This window comes from Elaeis guineensis, chromosome 14 (assembly GCF_000442705.2).
Source record: "Elaeis guineensis isolate ETL-2024a chromosome 14, EG11, whole genome shotgun sequence".
Classification (NCBI taxonomy): domain Eukaryota; kingdom Viridiplantae; phylum Streptophyta; class Magnoliopsida; order Arecales; family Arecaceae; genus Elaeis; species Elaeis guineensis.
In genome coordinates, this window is record NC_026006.2 from 67273585 (window position 1) to 67293197 (window position 19613).

General features: G+C 47.9%; 1 protein-coding gene across 3 annotated transcripts; it reads left to right on the plus strand.

The window, feature by feature from the left end:
* Positions 1-1926: 1926 nt before the first annotated feature.
* Positions 1927-5065, plus strand: LOC105056990 (protein SOSEKI 5). Of its 3 annotated transcripts, XM_029268082.2 has the most exons (5): positions 1927-2379; positions 2470-2539; positions 2629-3471; positions 4158-4310; positions 4497-5065. In XM_029268082.2, exons 1-5 carry the CDS (start codon positions 2166-2168, stop codon positions 4654-4656), a joined length of 1440 nt encoding a protein of 479 aa, XP_029123915.2. In that variant the 5' UTR covers positions 1927-2165; the 3' UTR covers positions 4657-5065. The 3 variants fall into 3 exon arrangements, with proteins under 3 accessions (XP_029123915.2, XP_029123916.1, XP_010937705.1); XM_029268083.2 differs by lacking the exons at positions 4158-4310; positions 4497-5065 and adding an exon at positions 3667-4148 and having other exon boundaries at positions 1928-2379; XM_010939403.3 differs by lacking the exon at positions 4158-4310 and having other exon boundaries at positions 1931-2379.
* Positions 5066-19613: the final 14548 nt, after the last annotated feature.

Genomic DNA, 19613 nt, shown 5'->3' on the forward strand with positions numbered 1-19613 from the left:
GATGCTACTGAAATCACCAAAATATTTTCGCTACCTTGAAAAGACCTCCTCTGTTGGAAAGGGGGATTGAGGACTATCGTATTTTGTTTTTCTGGCTGGTGGTTGGTGATGATAGATTGTAATGAGAAGATTACTTGAAGGGCGACCTTTTGAAAGTAGAAGGCTTTTTTAGCTATCAAACGGATCATTCTGGGACCATCCTACTATATTCTTTTCTTTTAAATACCAAGTTTGATTACTCGGCCCCGCTAATGCGGGCATGTGCTTTAAATCCAAATTTTGTTAGCTGTTGGCTTTCAACATCAATTACCGTGCAATCCATGCACTTAAAAACATTTATTTTCCGTGGTCGAAAACAATCGTGCCACAATAGGCGCAAGCATGCTAGTTTCTACTGCGCCTAACCATTGTTACCAACTAAGCTAATTTACTGACAACGGCACATGCGATCCCCCATCTGCGTTCCATCCTGTGTGATCTCTTTTAGTGCAATCACTAGCAATGAAAATGACACAAGCTCCTCCTATGGTCCTTCCATAAGATGGAATCTTACCCAACATTCACTCGCTGCCGATTAATATCAGAAAATGTCAGCATTCCATAGTTTGTGAATCTGATCATGTGTCAGCATGTAAAAAGCTGGCGACGCATGAGACTAGACAATTGATGTCATGCCAGGGGCATTTCAGTGCATGAAATAGTTGCCACTGTTGTCTGAGCTCGATCTCGCAAGGGAACATCGTCTGATTCGATCGATCAGTGGACCTTCATCACCATTCATCAGCCAGACACGAGGGTCTGGTGGAGAGCAGCAGATCATACACCGCTCTCCCTGTTACTTCTCGCCCTGCTTTCCTCGTGCGTGTCCCACGGGGGGAATAGAGGCCAGGAGGATGGAAGTAGGAACATGGACGCTCTTAATTTAGACGCTAATGTACAAACCGTGAGACGACTTATTTGACTCCATTTTGCCGACATCGTGGACTGCCGACCATTGAATGCCTTAAATTAAAGCTGACCTTTTGACTAATCGTCCGCGTCCAGAGACCCAAGCCAATGACTATACGCCAAAGTCTCCATTTTGTTCCCTCTGTCTCCTTTTAAAATGGGGATGCTAAAATAAATGAGGAACTGGAGGTAGCCGGAACAAATGCTGCGGGACTAAAATATCAAACACAGAGAGAAACACCAAACTACCACGGCAGCACCAATTAATTAAGCTGCCGATATTTTTAAAATTCAGTGGAACACTAAGAATTGAATGATGCTCTTTTCTACCAAAATATGGCACAAGTCTCCTAGACTCTTCTATCTGCTATAGGCACCTTTCTTTTGGCTAGGTCTGCGCCTCATTCTCTGCTGAAAAGAGAGATAAAAGGACCCGAAAGGAGTGTGCCCACCGATAAAGGCAGAATTCTTTATACACTCATAAAAATAGTCAGCTTTAACAAGAGTGAGGTGGTAATAGTAGGCTTTATAAATGAGTTGTTGTTAAAGTCTGTATCTCCCGGCATTTCTTTTCAAATCAACAGGAAAGCTCCTGACCCACACCCCACCCCTCCAACACCCCCACACCCACCCCCCCACCCCGGAGAGGGAGAAGACGTTGCAAGGCAAGGCAAGGGCAAGGCAAGGCAGTTTCGTCTTTACGAAGCTCCCGCACGGTGAGATAGCGGTGCGTCCACGTCGTCTCCTATCAACCTGAGATCAATGGCTCTTGCTTTTTATATTTACTTTTTACTGTAATCCCATGAGCTCTGATTTTTGTTGCTTTCCCCTTGTCCGCGGCATCCCTCGTTTCGAATCCGCCTGCCTCGCCCCCTTTCCCGCACCATACTTTCCACTCCTTTTCTTTTCTGAGTCCTCTCTCCTTCCCTTCTCCTGTATAAGTATCCCCTCCTTTCCTCCACACCAACCCTCCCCCAACCCCACACCCCCCCCCCCCCCCCTTCATCTCTAGAGTCTAGAGCTGCTCCTCTCGCTTTCTCTAACTTTCGGGAGCTGATATCCACAAAAGCGAGGTAAACCCTTTCTAGTTTGGATAGAGAATCATTGGCTTTTTTCCCTTTTCTGCGGGAGAGAGTTTGAGTTTCGAAAGCGGGAACGTGCTCGAGCTCTGAATCATCCTCTGTTTGGGCTCCTTTGTAAGATAAGATAAGGGGAGAATGGCGGTGGCGTCCAGGGGAAGAGCAGAGCTTGTGAAGCAATGGAAGGATCGCGAGACGAGTCCAGAGAGAACCAAGGTATGGACGGAGCCGAAGTCGAGGAGTTCTCCGAGGAAGGTGCCGGTGGTCTACTATCTCTCGAGGAACGGCCAGTTGGAGCACCCGCATTTCATGGAGGTCTCCCTCTCCTCCAGCGATGGCCTCTATCTCAAAGGTGAGACTAATTGGAGAAACGTTGGTCTACTTTGGTTTCCACAAATGCTTGTCCGATTCCTAAATGCCATCGTTTCGTTTTTGATTTTAGATGTGATCGATCGTCTCAATTTTCTCCGAGGCAAGGGAATGGCCAGCATGTACTCTTGGTCTTCCAAACGGTATTTTCCATGGATTCTTGGAGTAATTCTTCCCCTTTTACTTGGATCCGCACAAAATATAAAATATCCATGGTTTGCTTGTGATCCAGGAGCTACAAGAACGGATTCGTATGGCACGATCTCTCCGAAGACGATTTCATCTATCCGACTCACGGCCACGAGTACGTCCTGAAGGGATCGGAGCTTCTCCTCCCGGCGGACTCCTCTCCGACATCTCAAGACACCGCTGCCTCCTCCTCCTCCAACTCCGAGAAGCCTCTCGCGATCCCCAAATCCGTCCACGATGACTCCGACTACTCTCTCGTCAGGAGAAACAAGACGCCGTGGAGCTCTCTGGATCTCAACGAGTACAAGGTCTACAAGACTGAGCTCACCGCTGAGACTGCCCTCAAGGCCGCCGACGCGGCCACCCAGACTGACGAGAAGCGGCAGAGGCGGCGCGGTGTCGTCGTCCGGGACGAGGTCCCGCGGGCCGCGGAGGAGAACCCGACGACGGAGCTCGGGAGGGACGAGATCTCGCCGCCGCCGTCCTCATCCAGCCCGGAGACCCTCGAGACGCTGATCAAGGCCGACGGGCGGGTCGTCCCCGTGGCGCCCAGCGATGCGGACCGGACGGTGGATAGCTACCCGAGCGGGAAGCTCCGGGCCTCTGCGGTCTTGATGCACCTTATCTCCTGCGGCTCCATTCCGATGAAGGAGCACGGGTTCTCCTCCCTGGTATCGCACTACCGGGGAAGGCTGCCGCGTGGACGGTCCGACATGAGCGCGAGGGTTGAGATGGACGGCTTGATCGAAAACCCTAGTTTCCCCGCTATTCGGATGGAGGACAAGGAGTATTTTAGCGGCAGCTTGATCGAGACGAAAAAGAAGGAAAGCGACGGTGTCGCAGAATTTCCTGGCTTGAAGCGATCCTCTTCTTACAACGCCGATAGGTAAGGCTACTCTACTCTGCCGTTAATTAATTTCTGAAGTCATTACCATTGTCTCTAGAGTTTCTATTGGCTCGGTAGGTCCTAGCTCTACTTTTGGCGTTACCGTTATCGAAAGGCACCTATCGCACCAATTTTGCCATCATTCGCCCTAAAAGCTCAATCTTATGTGATTCTTGTTTTCTGTCTACATTCCAGATGCCGAGTTCTCTATACCAATTTAGCTCTGTTAGCACACGTGACAGGATAAATCGGAGTAGATTTGGGCCACTGAGGGAATTTATTATGAGCATTGCAGCATCTCCCTTAGCTCTTATTTTTTTTAAAAAAAAATAAGAACTCCCTTTGCTCTTTGATGTGACGGAAGGGACACCTTCTGGGCTAACTGCTGCACCTTTACTGATTCGTGAGGCGAGGTTCTTTGTTTTTATCGGTAAATAATTTAAAAACAAAGATGAATGCTTGCTGCGACCTTTAATTAATGCTAATAAAAGTATCGACATATTATTAGCTCAGGTAGCAGTTGATAAAATTAATGACGATTAAAATACGTTGTACAATACGACTTGGTAGTGGCTTAATGACCGAAATCAAGTGTGATGCCAAGGGTTAGTAAGCCATCGTCTTGGACCGATGGGAAAGTACTGTTTCTGTTGACTTGTTTCATTTCCTCCAACGCCTAATGTCAGAGGTTCCTCTCTGCTGGTGGAGCGGCGGGCTGTTCGTTCTCAGTACATGGCAAGCAAAGAAGCAGGCGACGGCGTCCAAAGAGCGATAGACCAACGTATTGTGGGACCTACCGTCCTGCTGAGTTGCTCTGCCGTCTCACATGCTCTCTCCATGTACAGTTATTCTACCCACCCACCGCACAACCTGTTTCCACGCGTACTCGTTTCACGCTTAATTCTTTCGTGATTACTTGCTCTCCAGCCGCTCCCATCTCTTTGATCGCTATGCGCATTTTTTTCGTTTCGTGATCTGTGACTGTCACGTGCTAACGGTGCTCCATGTTTCTAAAATTCGAACAGGAGCTCGAAATTGGAGCTGGCCGAGAAGGAGATCGAGGGCGTCCGGGCCAAGTGCATCCCCAGGAAGCCCCGGGCGACGGCGAGGAAGGAAACCATCCCACCCATCTCGGGCAGTAACCACGGCAGCAGGAGGATCAACGACGAACCCCCTCCAAAATAGGAGAGAGCGGACTGATGATGGAAGAAATGCAGAATGAATTAAAAAGGAGGTGGCTTCCGAGACCAAGGAGCATTAATTGGTGGAATGTGAATGCTTGCCTTTGCCTTGCCTTGCCTTGCCTTGCTTATTACGGCACGGAGTTGTGTCTACCATGGAGATAGATGTGTTTTGGTTCCCCATAACCTTACTTTAGTGTGTATAGGAACGAGAACTGAGCTTCCTTCTGACGATGCTTTGTGAAACTAAAACCTTGTTACCTTTTGCTCCCATCTCCTCCGCAGTTTTTTTCAACTGTTTACGGTTGTCTTTTTCCTCTGTGGGCCTTTTTAGCTCTAGGGTTTGGTTCTACTGTGTTCCCCTTCACGGACTCGAATTACCTCTTTCAGAGCCAAAGAATTTTGTCCTCACATATTTGCTGGCATTATACCTACTAAAGTACTAGCTACTTGATCTAAAATGTCTCTCTTGTCTATTATAATGGTGGTTTATATGGTGGGTTGGCAGAATGTGGATGGACCGGTAGCGTAGAAAAGAGCGATGAGGGCTTTGCACTTTGGGGAGGGGATTGTTGACTTTGGAGAAGGGAGTGTTCACTTTGGGGAAGTGTGGCAGCATGTGCGTCGCACTTCACCTGCTTCTCCCAAGCGAACGCAAATGTCGGATTTGTGGTCTTTGGAATGTGGGCGTTCACACGTGAGAGTACTTGCATTCATAAGGAAGAAATGTTGGTCTTTCTCCTCGCCTCTTAGTTTTGGAGTTCACTCTGGCCTTGAGGGGTTTATGCTTTATATGGAGTTGAATCATCGTTCCAACCGCTGTAATGCTGAATAGACTCGTAACGCTAAGTATGCTGGTTAGATCTAGTCCATTTATATTGATTGTCATGTGCATCACAGGTGGGCATACTTTTTTTCATGTGTTTCAATGTGTGATCCAAGGTACTGTGGTGCATCGGACCAGCAAGCTGTCTGATCAGCATCACCGAACCACATCTAGTTGCGGCTTGGTTCATGAATTTAAGCCCTAAGACCACTAGTGTAGTTTGAAGTCCTATTATTAGAGACCCGTCTGGCTCAGGGTATGAATTTTTTTTTTAAATGTTATTTCTAAAAATATGATGCCTGTGAAATAATTTTGGTATATTTGGTCTACTATGAGAAAATGGATTATCGTAGAGTAGCTTTTGTTTTAGATTGGGCATTCACTTTTCTAAATTTTTTTATAAAATATTTATTATATATATATATATATATATATATATATATATATATATATATATATATATATATATAACTTGCTATATTCTATCCATAACAATTGTTTACAAAATATTCATCGTAGATTATGGTGGAGGATTTGAGGTGTTGTATCGGAGAGAATGTTTATTTAAATTTTTTGATTGTTTTAAAAATATTTTTGAAAAAAAAACTTTTAATTTCAATTTCATAAAAAAGTTAAAAAATTACGTTCCATATAAATTTTTTTATAAAATATGAAAATTATATTTTTATAAAAATATCTTTTTTCGATCCCTCTTCTTATAAAACTCCAGCTAAATAAGAAAGATCTTTTCCGCTTTCTGTTGATCACACTTCCTCCCCCACATCCTGTGAACCAAACAGAGTGGTTGGAGATTACATTTTGGGCATTACTATTGGAGGAATAGGTTTGGCATGAGAATGTGAAGCAGGTCTTATAAAGCTTCTCCCATTGAAAAAGATATCTGCAAGGATCTCAAAGCCTTCTCAAATTGTATTCCTTTCAAACTGAGAAATAGTAAAAAAAATCAAATTTTGGGAGGATAGCTGTTCGGGCCAATTCCATTAATTTGCTTCTCTTTTTGAAGAAGTGTGCATTAGAGATGTTAAACACAATTTGCCTCTTGCCACATTCTAGATCTGCAAGAGTTGCAGTTGTTTGATTGGAGTATATGGCCCTCTCTCATCCGCAAAAAATGCCTGGTTGAATCAGTTTGTGGACCTCCTCCCTCCATCCACCCTTTTAAAGAACCATCAATTTACATCTCTGGAAACCATATAGTGAAAGACTTTTCAGTCTAGCTTCGTACTACTAGTTCATCAATAGTGGAGGTTTGCTTTCGTGATTTCACAAACTAGTTCGGTAGGCAAAAATACTAGAAATACTAGAAAAGATCAAAGTGTTTATGTAGCTAGCACTCAAAAATAAGCTCAGCATGGGTTATACAGCCAGAAAGGGTTTGCAAGTTAGTTCCAGCAACCCTTTATGTGGTACCCTTGTGGAAATAGTTTCTCACCTCTTTTGACCAAGTCATCTGGTCCCCCATTTTTTCATGCCTAAATGTTCAGGGTACGCCTTCCAACCTTCTTCCCTTTTGGACTTATAGAGGAGGCAGATACAGGCGTGCCTCAAGAAAGGATGGGACCAACTGGCTATAGGGTCTTCTTGAAAAGAAGGATGGCGGTTTCTTCAGTCCTTCAGAAGGTCTGCATACATTTTCCTTGTGGGGTTCTGTCCTCCGGTAAAGACTTAGATAGCCACAGAGCCATCTTTAAGCAGGCTGTCCTCCTTGCTGTAAAATTAACTCCTCTTTTGTAACTTCCCCTCTCTGCACCATTCGCAAATTTCAATAAAGTGGGGGAGAAGTTTCTCACTTCATTTTTTCCTAAAGAAAAAAAATTGCCTTGAACACATCGCCAGTATACCTTTGGTGTGGTCTGGACTGAGAACACCATTTTATCTTTCACGAAGCTGATTGTAAAACCCATTTCCGTGGAGATGGCTGATGTAATTTTACGGTGATGTTGTCAGGTTTAGTTTCCTGTCTTGTCTTCTACCATCCTAGTTCATTGTACATCTACCATCTTAGAACAACCATGAAGTAACCTAATGGATGAAGTTTCACAGGTCATATATAGCACAATGACCTCCATAATGACAGTGCAATACCTGATATGGACCCATTTTCCTATCAATGGCTCACCCCTAAAATGGTAGCATAACATAAGACCATTCTAATTTTGTCTCAATCAGAGAGAGATGGTTATAATTTTCATGCAGAACACTACTGTGTAAAGCACGTAATAAAACACTAAAAGGTCTGCCCTATATCATTCCTATCTTTAGGAGGCCCACGTACTTTGGAATGATCCGTGGGTTAGGTCCTAATAGTGTTGGGCTATTTGATCGCGGAACCCAACTTCCTCAGTGGTCACATATCTTGCTATTAGAATCGTTGCACAGGATGAGCCAGCGAACACAGTACATGCACACACTGCTTTGATTAACCACTTTATGCTCATGCTTTATGAAGTGGGATGGGTGACTAATACCACGATTGATGTTCCAATAGCTCAAGTTGCGAAAAACATCTTCAAATACCAGCAAGGAAATAGATCAAAATATTGGGTACGTACCAACCGTATGTTGATCTAAGCCCAACATCATCACACAACAAGCCAATGATGATTGAAAACAAAATGTTGCTAGCTTTGACCTAGCTCGATCTGATGGTCGCCATACAACCTGGCTCCTCTATGGTGCACACAATGCATCGCACTAGCAGTCAATCACATGATGGACGGCCAGCAAACAACATACATCGTTTGTATGCTTCGCGCCATAACCTCTAAACCGAATCTTGTCGATCCCATTTTTGCTCTATCTTGCCATCAAGGACAATATAGGACCTATGTTATCAAGTAGTGGGAGTAATCAACTAAAATTTGTTTCTATGGCTTGGCATCACAATCCTCTAGTAGTCTCCTCCTCAATTTTTCTGAAAAAAATATTAATTCTCAAAAAAAAATCTGCAGATAATGTGACAAGCATGGGTCCTGGTTTAGTTTGGTTTAGGTCATTGTCATCACAATATTTCTTCTACCTGTCAACATAAGCATCACCTTCAGGTGGTGCGCTTCAAATTTGAGAAGGTGCCTGGAAGTAGCACATTGCACTTGAAGTCCTCTAAAAATGTTTGTGTTGTAGGGTTATCATGAATGATTCCAGTAGGTTTATGGAGATTGAAAAAATCCAATCTCTAAAGTCGGATTGTCGGACTATCACTCGCATGGCTTGGCTTGTGATGAAACGACCTCACCTCACATGCCCTCAGCTTACATGTGAGGCTGTGTTTTCCTCACAATGGCTCTTGCTTCATCATGGGTTGTGTTGCGGCCAATTCTCTCATCGTCTGATCGTTGAAAACGAGCACCTATAAGAGAAGTCCACACTGACCTCTTCATCATGGATCCTTCGACGGTCAAGTCAGAGAGGAGAGTAGGCAACAGTAGAAAAGAATCAGGGGGACTCAACGAGAGAGAGAGTGAGTCCAGGAGTTTCGAAAAAACCTCTTCGCAGCATTGTTGCCTTCCCCATTTTATAGTAGAGCGCGACGTGGTGCCGTTATTAATGGCGCAGACAACTGAGGGAGTTGTCAAATCGCCGAAAGCTGTCAGAGTCGCTGCGGACTATTAAGTCGCTGCGGGCTGTCAAATCGCTGGGACTAATCTAAGTCCTTGGCAGGACAATGCCCCAGGGCGGCTATGCCGCACACCCTTGTCAAGACGGCGGCCCACGGCAGTCGTACGGCGTTTGGGGGAGCCGACCGACCATACGTCGGCATTTGGTTGCGGGACGTCGGGTGAGGACCCAGGGACACCATCGGCTGGTCTGGCACGTTGCGGGAATCGGACATCGGCCACCACCCCAGTCTGACGGTGAGCCGGTAGAGTCGGGCTTCGCCGTTCGGCTAGTCGGGAACAGAATGGATCCGCCCGACCGACATATCTTCGGACCGTGTCGACAGTCGGTTGGTGCGGTCGGTAGAGTCGGGCGCCGGTCGGACAAGCCCGAGGGTGAGTCGGTGTGAAAAGGGTTGGTCGGTATATCCCAACAGTTGCCCCCCCACTCCTGAGTCGGATGTCGTGCTGGCCAGCGCCTTCGCGTGGGCGACGGCCTCGGGCGAAAGGAGTGGATATCCATCGCATCATGCTCTGACTCTGGTGACCGTACCAATGATCAGTTCGGTGCCAGACGTCTTATGGGTGTCAGGCGTCCCATCTGTGTCAGACGTGCCATTGGGAATAGGAACCGTCGTTTCCGCCGTCTCCTCGGGAACGCAAACCACCACGGTTTTTCCGCCACGTGACAGGGGGCCATTGGGCCGAACCTGTTCAGGCGGATGGAGGCGACGTGGCTTAATCTGGGGTAGGTGCGCCAAATCGTCGGATCGAGGGAAGGCCCAGATGCCGCCACGCGTCACGATCTGGGGGACCCTCATTGGGCGTGCTCTCATCCCGACCGTCGAGGAACATTATATATATAGGGCCACCTGCATCTAAAATTCTACTTTTCGTAGCCTTGTTGCCGAAACTCTGGTCGAGTGGTCCCACTTTGTCTCAGGTAGTTGTCCCCGCCTCCCTCCTTAGAAAGTTTTTCAGGGACCTTCGTCCTTGTCTTCTTTATTTTTTTGAAATTTTCTTCCTTTTTCTTCATCCTTTGACCTCGGTTCTAGCGTCATGGCCAGAACCTCCCCACGAGGAAGTCGGTCAGGGAACCCGACTGACAATTCTCGATCGACCCCGGAGGTGGAGGTTTCTTCACTTTCGGGGCTGAACGTCGATCGGCTCCGGAAGCGGTACTGCATCCCGGAGCAGATTCGGTTGTTCGCCCCTAGAGCCGATGGTCGGATTAACAACCCGCTTGCAGGCCAGGTGGCTTTCTACGTCGAGGACCTTCGGGTCAGTCTTCGCTTTCCAGTTTTGGAGTTCATCCGGAACGTACTGGACTATTACGGACTTTGTCCGACGCAACTGGCGCCGAACTCAGTCCGGCTGATAGTCTGTTTTATTTTGTTATGTCGGTTTTTGCCAACCAATCCTCGTATTTTTCTCTTCCGAGCATTTTTTGTTCTCCGACCCCACCCTAAAGCCCGAGGGTGGTGGTTTTTCAACCCTCGGAAGGGTCTTTCCTTCATCACTGGTCTTCTGTCGTCAATCCATGGATGGAAGAACCAGTTCTTCTTTGTTTCTTCTCCACTTCCTTGGGGGTTCCCTTCCCGCTGGGGGGACCCCCGGACTTAGCCAAATGAGAACAGTCGGGTGGAGGACGGGGATCGAGAGGACTTCCACCGTTTGAAGGATATCTTGGTGCCGAAGTAGAGGGAGCTTGTCACCGAGCAAGCTCTGTATGATGCCGGTCTGAGCTCGGTTCCTCGTCTAGGTCTGTTTTTCTTCCCCTTTTTTTTTCATTGGGCTGGTGCTGATCCTCTGTTGAAATTGTAGGCATGCCGCCGAGGGTGAGGCTGACAGAAGCCGACGTTCGGCAACATGCGGCGCGGAAGAGGTCGGCGCATGGAGCCGAACCATCGCGGCCTCTCAAGAGGCCTCAGGAGCACCGTCGAGCGAGCCGGCGGCGACGGGAGCGGAGCCCGACTCCGAACAGGCATCGGAACGGGCGTCGGACCGAGAGCCGATCATCGCGCTGTCAGTGCCGACAGTGCCCACTGAAGCCCCGTCCGAGGAACGGGCGGTCGAGGGAGCAGCCCCATCCGAGGGACAGGCGGTCGAGGAAGTGGCCGAAGATGTGCTGGCCGCACAGCCGGCTAAAGAGGTTCAGGCAGAGACACGCGAGCCCGAACGATCTGCGTCGGCGGCCGTTGCAGCCTCGGGAGGGACCCAGTCGGGCTCGAGCCTCCCTTCTCTTTCTGATGTCAGGGCCTGGGTATCCAAATGAGGGAAGGCCCCGATGGTGCCAGGCGACGACAGAAGGTCGGCCGGCCGCGGTGCGTCGTCCGATGCCCAGCTTTCGAAGGTGCGTCGGCCCTGGCCAACCATGATTTGGCCAGGAGGTTATGCCAGGCGACTATCCTTCCGACCGACCATGAGATCATGAAGAATCAGCGGGTATCCGACATGCTTTCCTTCTTCTACCCGACCATGATCCGGGTAAGTCTTTCTCTCCTTCGCTTTTCATTTTCGTCGTCGCTTTCTATCAGTTCGGTCTTCTGACGGTCGGTCTGTTGTTTGCAGCTGATTTACAACATATCCAAGCTGGAGGTCGGATATTGGAGGTTCCACAATCTCTGGACGGCCTGGAAAGATAAGGCTACGACCGTCGAGGTCGAGAAGGCAATAATGGTCGATCAGCTGAAACAGTCGGTCGACCGTGAGGCCCGGCTCGAAGAGGAGATCTCCCACCTTACCGAGGAGGTCTCCCGCCTTACCGGTGCCCTGGTTGTCTCGGGGGCGAGCTGCAGTCGGCTTGCGAGGAAGCCAAACGAAAGTCCCACACTGTTCGCTGGCTGCACCGCGAGCGGGATGACTACGTCGGTGAACTCAAAGCCGAACGCGAGCAGCTCCGGGTAAGTTTGGGCAATCTCGCCAAGACCGAAGAAAATTTATCCTCCGCTCAAGCCGATGCAGACATAGCGAGGGCGGAGGCAGAGTCGGTGAAAGAAGCTATAGGTCGGGCCGTGGAGGACTTCTGCTGCTCCGACGAATATCGGGAGGAACTCTTGGAGAGCGGCTTCATCTCGTACCAAGTGGGGTACGAGGACGCCCGGGAAGCGGTCCAGGGCCTGTACCCAGAGCTCGATCTCAGCAGCATCGTTCCCTCAGGATCGGAGGGCCAGGTCGAGGGAGAGTTGGCCGACCCATCATCGGGAGATCATACTATGCGGAGGAAGCCATCCCGGAGCAGGTCACCGAAGGCGAGGCGGCTCCGAACCCGAAGCTACCCCGACTCGAGCGGCCGCACCGATCGCCCCCAAACTTCTCCCGATCGAAGATACTAACTCCGACGAGTAGTCGGAGCATCCTTTATTTTTGTTTTTGTTTTTGTTTTTGTTTGATGTACTTATAGTTGGACTTCAGCCCAATTTTGTAAATTTGATTCATACTTGAATGGAATTGAAATACTTTTTTAACTTTCTCTCTTACTTTACATTTCCTGAAATGAGTCTTGGAATGTATGTTTCGCAGAAACACCTTCGAACGCATAAGTCGTAGGCCCGACGTACTAGGTAAGATCTCAGGTAGCTAGCCGGGACAGTCGGTAGTGTGCACCATGTTAAAGGCAGAGCGAGTTCTGATTTTAGATCGGTCTCCCGACTGTCGTATGACCCAACAGTCAAGAGTTTAAGTCGAGCACCCGTTGCCCAGACCTAAGTCGGGCATGTTCATCGAGTCGGGTGTCGTCCGTCCTTTGGGCATAGCTCTTCGACCCGATCTTGTAGAGTTTGATAGTTGAATAGTATCCGACACATTTGGTTGATGACAAGTCGGTCATCCATTGCCCGATTCTTTATCGGGTGTATGCGTCGCGACGTGTGATAAACGGTGGTAAGCCGAATACCCTTCGATCGATCGTGATTTGGTCAGTATATCGCGAACACGATATTGGTTGCATTGGCATTTTGCCTTTCTTGGCCGGAGCCAAGTCGGCAATTTAGCCAGTCGCCTTGCTCGGGAGCTGGCTGTGGAAGGGGCGCGGCTTCAACTTAGGAGGATTTTTTCATCGCCATCGCCGACCTTCCATCAACGTAGATATATTGATCATCATAAGGGTCTGATGCATCGTCGGCAATTGGGCCGTAGATTCCCAATGGAATGTTGGGCCCAAGTCATGGCGTCGGGGCTCGTACTACTAGCGAGCGCCGACGCACAGTTGGAGAGCTGAGATTCTAGACTCCAAAGTTTTGAAGCTGAGTTTGTATTCCAAACAAGGGCGCACAGAGTTTACTGGTAGTACAACCTCAGATTGTCGGCATTTCAAGTCCGGAGAATGGCGCTTCCTTCTAGAGTCTCCAGTCGGTAGGCTCCCGACCTGTAGGTGTCTGCTATCTTGTAGGGTTCTTCCTAGTTTAGAGCCAATTTTCTTGGTCTAGAGACTTCAAAACTTCTGCCTTTTTTAAGACCAGATCCCCAGGCCTAAAAGCTTCGATTTAACCTTAGCGTTGTAGTATCGGGCCACTCTCTGTCGGTAGGAAGCCATGCGGAGTTGAGCCTCGCACCAGAGTTCGGGTAGGAGGTCCAAGTCGGCTCTCCGGCACTAGGAGTTTTCTGGCTCTCGGTACTGCTCGACTCTAGTCGATGGTAGCCCGATCTCGAGCGGGATTATCGCCTTCGTCCCATAGGCCAAACTGAAAGGAGATTCTCCGATCGGGACACGGGGTGTCGTTCGGTACGTCCATAGGACGAAATTCAATTCTTCAATCCAGAGGCTTTGGCTTCATTCAGTCGGTCTTTAGTCCATGCAGAATAGTCCGGTTGGTTACCTCGACCTCGTCGTTGGATTGTGGGTGTCCGACTGAGGTCAGTCGGTGCGTGATATGAAATCTCGCACAAAACTCCCGGAAGTCTCGATTATCGAATTATCGTCCATTGTCGGTGATAATGGTGTATGGTAGTCCGAACCTGAAGATGATAGACTTCTGGATGAAGTCTTCCATCTTTCGCTCGATGATCTGCGCCAGAGGTTTGGCTTCTACCCACTTAGTGAAGTAGTCGATTGCGACAACTATGAACTTTCTTTGGCCAGATGCCGGAGGGAAAGGATCGAGTATGTCGATCCCCCACTGGGCGAAGGGTCACGGAGCAACAATGGGGGTGATTTGGCTGGCTGGTCGGTGTTGTATGTTAACGTACCTCTGACATGGTTCACACCTTCGAACCAACTCAGCCGCATCCTTTCTCATGGTGGGCCAGTAGTAACCCTGCCGTAGAACTTTGTAGGCCAAGGATTTGCCCCCCAAGTGATTTCTGCAGATCCTTCATGTACTTCTCTGAGCGCGTAGTCCGCATCAGTCGGTCCCAAGCACCTGAGCAAGGAAGGAAGAACGATCTTTTGTAGAGTCGGCCATCCATTATCAGTATTGGGAGGCCATCCATCGGAGTCGTTTGACTTCTGCGGGTCTTTAGGGCTGGTTCCGTCGGTCAGATACCGTACATCAGATCCATCCAGCTTGGTTCGATCGTCAGTTGCAGAACCTCCTCGGCCCTGTCGATGCTCGGCTGCTGAGACTCTCCACCAATGTCCGACCCAAGGCGTCGTAGGCTGAAGGTACTTGGACGACTGCAAAGGTTAGGTGGACGGTACTTTATGTGGTTCGATTCCAGCTATCACGGGAAGAATAACTTCTCCTTCCACCGTGATGGCTTCCCCAGTGAAACCCACCAGGGGCGTGGAGACCCTCTCGAGCCGATCAACCGATAGTCACATTCGAGAGAATGTCGAGTAAAATAAAATATTAGTCGAACTTTCATTATCAACAAAGATCCTTCTTACATCATAATTTGCTATTGTTGTCGAGACAACAATGGCGTCGTCATGGGGAGTTTGGATTCTCCGAGCATCCTCATCTGTAAAAGTAATTACATCGTCTTGGCATAGCTTCTTCGTTGACTCCCCTTCAGCAGTCGTCCTCCGGTCCAGTCGTTTGGAGATCATGTTGATGACCCCGATCGTGAGCTGATTGTTCGCTGCCTCCTCAGTCGGTTGGGGTCGTTGGTCGGGATGGTTCGAGTCGGTGGTTTCCTTCGAAATTTTCTAAGATACCCCCGACGTATGAGGACCTCAATTTCATCCTTGAGTTAGATGCACTGCTCGGTGTTGTGACCGTGGCCCGATGAAATCGGCAGTACTTTCGTCGGTCGAGGCTCTTTGCCTACAAAGGCGGAGGCCATCGCAGATATTCTTCCCCCTCGATCTCCATCAAAATCTGCGCACGAGGAGCAGAGAGAGGAGTATAGGAGTCATACCTGGGATGCATCAACCTCGGACTCTGCCGTCGAGGTGATCTCAGGCTCCGTCGCTAGGGTGAGACCTGCTTGTCGGTCGGGGGCCTGCTAGGCTCGGCAGGAGCCCGACCTTTGCTTCGCTTCTCCTTCGGACCCTTGGTCTCAGTCAAACGTCGGTCGGAAGCTTCTTCGTCTGCGCGCATGTATTTGTACACGCGCTCCAGTAGTTCGACGTATGTCCGGGGGAGGATCTTGTCCAAGGAGTATGTAAATCGAGACCCCCTTAGCCCCCTCTTCATGGCTGAGATAGCCATGTCTTTGTTGAGGTCCCGAACCTCAAGCGTGGCCACGTTGAATCGCGTCACGAAGTGTCGGAGCGTCTCATTTTCTCTCTGCTTGAGGAAAAAAAGGCTGTCCGAGGTTCGCGGTGGCTTCCGACTGGTACTGAAATGGGTCACGAAAGCATGTTCGAGCTGTCCGAAGGAGTGGATGCTTTCTGAGCGGAGGCCGGAGTACCAGGCCCTGGCGGCCTTGCGAAGTGTGGCGGGGAAGCCGATGTAGAGAAGGGCATCGGTTGCCCCTTGGATCGTCATGAGAGCCTTATAGCTCTCCAAATGGTCAACTTGGTCGGTGGAGCCGTCGTAGGGCTCCACATGAGGCATCTTGAACCGACTAGGGATCGGCTCGTCAAGGATGAGTCGGGAGAGAGGTTGGGCGGTCTGGAAGTTGACGTCGTTCGAGGACTTCTGTCCGTCCACCTGCAGCTGGGCAAGCCGACGGTCGATTTCTTCGAACCTACGTTCGTAGTCGTCGATCCGTCGGTGCTGGGAGACCCCGGGGGTCGAGTCTCCCGACGAATCTGAGGGGAAGGCGGACGGTGTTCGCGCCGCTTCTCCTTCCTCGCTCATTCCAGCTGGGAAGGAGAGGGTCGTCGGGATCGATGGGTATCATGCCGTGGCCGCCTCTCCTCCTCTCGGTGGGAGTGCTGTGACAACTGCTCCTGAGGAGGAGACGGAGACCGACGCGGGCATCGGCGGCTGCTCCTGGAGGGCATTGGGTGTGCCGCCGGTTGCCCCGCCGACGATTGCGGCAATCGGGTTGGTTGTTATTGAAGGCTCTTGACTGCATCCACCAGCACAGTCATCTGCCGCACGATCACCGTGATCTGCGCCTCCATGGTCACCACGGGATGCGGAGAGCTGGGTTCCGCCATGGAGGGTGGAGGAGAGGCCTCTTCCCGACGGGAAGAGTGCCTCGCCGATCCGGTGGCCCTCGATCGCTGAGCCCTGGTTCTTGTCATTTCGAAAGGATTTTTCAAATGCTGTCCCCCTACCTGGCACGCCAAACCTGTTGCGGCCAATCCCCTCGTCGTCTGGTCGCCGGGAACGAGCACCTGCAAGAGAAGTCCACACTGACCGACGATGCCTCCGACGGGGACCCTCGACGGTCAAGTCAGAGAGGAGAGTAGGCAACAGTAGAAAAGAATCAGGAGGACTCAGCGAGAGAGAGAGAGTGAGTCCAGGAGTTTCGAAAGAACCTCTTCGCAGCACTGTTGCCTTCCCATTTTATAGTAGAGCACGGCGTGGCGCTGTCATTAATGGCGCAGACAACTGGGGAGTTGTCAATCGTCGGAGGCTGTCAGAGTCGCTGCGGACTGTCAAGTCACCGCAGACTGTCAAATCGCTGGGACTAATCTAAGTCCTTTGCAAGACAATGCCCTAGGACGGCTATGCCGCATGCCCTTGTCAGGACGGCGGCCCACAGCAGTCGTACGGCATTTGGGGGAGCCGACCGACCATACATCGGCATTTAGTTGCGAAACGTCGGGTGAGGACCCAGGGACACCGTCGGTTGGTCTGGCGCGTTGCGGGAATCGGATATCGGCCACCACCCCTGCCTGACGGTGAGTCGATAGAGTCGGGCTCCGTCGTTCGGCTTGTCGGAAACAGAATGGATCCATCCGACCGACATATCTTCGGACAGTGTCGACAGTCGGTTGGTGCAGTCGGTAGAGTCGGGCGCCGGTCGGGCAGTCCCGAGGATGAGTCGGCGTGAAAGGGGTTGGTCGGTATATCCCAACAAGTCGCTCAAGTGATGGACAACTGGACCGTAAAGACAAGATTCTTTAATCTCTATTCCAACCGGATGTATCCTAATCATTGTATAATTACTTAATTTTAGAGATCATGATCTCAGAAGAGCCAGTGTCATACCTTCTTACTTGTTTCCCATATGGGAGGTAAAAGATTGCTTTTCTCTCATTGTAGGGGAATCATTTGGGTTATTTGTTATGGAACGATTGTCATATCATTTTTATCTCTTTTTCAATAACACTTTCATAATTTAGAACAAGATACCCTTCAAGGAGATATTTTTATGATGGCATTTCCATTAACTCTGCAAATCTTTGGGATAAAGCTTGTGGAAGGTGCTTTAATGGTCTGGGTGAATTTGGAGGGTTTTCTTAATTCATCATATAATTTTCTAATTTCTAGGCATAATGAGATTTTGATTGAATCCTATGCAAAGGCTAGGATTGAAAATTGATCGGATATAGATGAGATACTAATATCTTCATATTCATATTTATTTTATTTAGTAAATATACATAGAGATACAGATCTGATCTTATCAGATGCAAAAATTCAGATCTATATTTATTTTAAATAGATATGGATACAATCGAATATCGAAAATATGGATATAAACACGGATATAAATCAGATGATTAAATTTTATAATTACAAAATCTAAAATATTACTAAGTGGATGATAAATAAAGTTAGTGGCATGCTAATATGGTTACTTATTTTTTAAAAAAATTATTGACTATTATATAAAATTAAATAAATTACAAATAGAATTGAATATTCGGATATGGATTGGATAGTAGTCTATCCATCTTCATATTCATTTTTCATTTATGGATATAGATATAGATACAAATATTAGTCAGATGCTCAAATTTTTATTCATATCCAGATAAATTTAGATACGAAAATGAATTCAAACAGATATTATCTGATTCATTTTTATCTCTATTATAAATCTGAATAATAAAATTAGTGGAAGAGGAGCATTTTCCTGACCATAATATAATTGGGCCTTGCCTCGGGGGTCCAACTTGCAGTAGTTAGACTCAAAAAATTTCACTTTTATCCCCTACCCCTAACCCCAAAATAAAAGAAAGAGGAAAAGAAATTGAAAGATCCTCTTTTATGACTCCAACTCTGGTCATCTTCTATCAGCTTATATTTAGTGGCTTTGGCGCTGTAATGAGTTCAAAAAGACTATTTGACTTTGACAAAGGGCAACCAAACCACAAGAAGTCAAGATAAATGACCCTAGCTAAAATGAGAGCAATGAGTTCCAGAGTGCACCTTCTAAAGGCCTACGTTTTTTAGACCCTTTGTAATTAACCTCTATTGTATATATATTACTCTTTTTAATAAAGAACAGGTGGCTGCTTTCCCAGCCTCCTTCAACCATCAAAAAAACTTTCTACCTAAACATTTGAATTGCTGCACTTACACATCCTCCAAAAGGTCATAAGAATGAAATCCTAATCTCTAAAGGCTTTATAAATTTGGGGGTTTCAGTTGTCAATGATTTAGATGCCGGGTCTTTTTATATACTAGGTTCTTGTGTCGCCTATCTTTTAGTTGATTGAAGGAAGTTTCTGTCAGTTTAGATTTCTGAGTACGAGCTTATAGAGTAATAATATTTTCAAGAAAATTTAAGTTTCAATTTTAATATATCACCATGGGATTCAAAATTTGTAAACTAGCAAAAGAAATTGTGTGGTTGTAGCTGACGAGGACGCGTTGCAGATGAGACATGACATCTTGACCATTTGACTTCTACTGGTAGGGTATGCCAAAAACCCCACCTCAACACATATGGACTTCTCTAATAAAAGAAAGGGAAATTTTGTGCTGGATATTTTATCCTTAACAATAACCAGGATATTTTGTCCTTCTTTTCTTTTTTACTGAAGATAATTCACATTAAAAATATCTCAGTTTGTTTGAGGTGTTTCTCCTTTTGCATTCAAGGAAGTTATCAGCTTAAACAAGAAAAAGGTGTGCTGCATCAGGGAAAAAAATGAAGAAAAATAAAGAAAGGGAAAAAGGTGTGGACTCAGTAGTCTCCACCCATTTCCAAGTTTTGATTCAAATCTACACGGCTTTGCTTAGAAGAAATCTTTGCTTCACTAGAAGAACGCCAATTTAGTCAAAA

What these genes read in the sequence shown, in the direction of transcription:
- LOC105056990 (XM_029268082.2), top strand. Translation starts at nt 2,166, where the DNA reads ATGGCGGTGGCGTCCAGGGGAAGAGCAGAGCTTGTGAAGCAATGGAAG. An exon ending in CGATGGCCTCTATCTCAAAG is followed by an intron (nt 2,380 to 2,469) that starts GTGAGACTAATT and finishes TTTTGATTTTAG; the next exon opens with ATGTGATCGATCGTCTCAAT. An exon ending in TCTTCTTACAACGCCGATAG is followed by an intron (nt 3,472 to 4,157) that starts GTAAGGCTACTC and finishes GCCTAATGTCAG; the next exon opens with AGGTTCCTCTCTGCTGGTGG.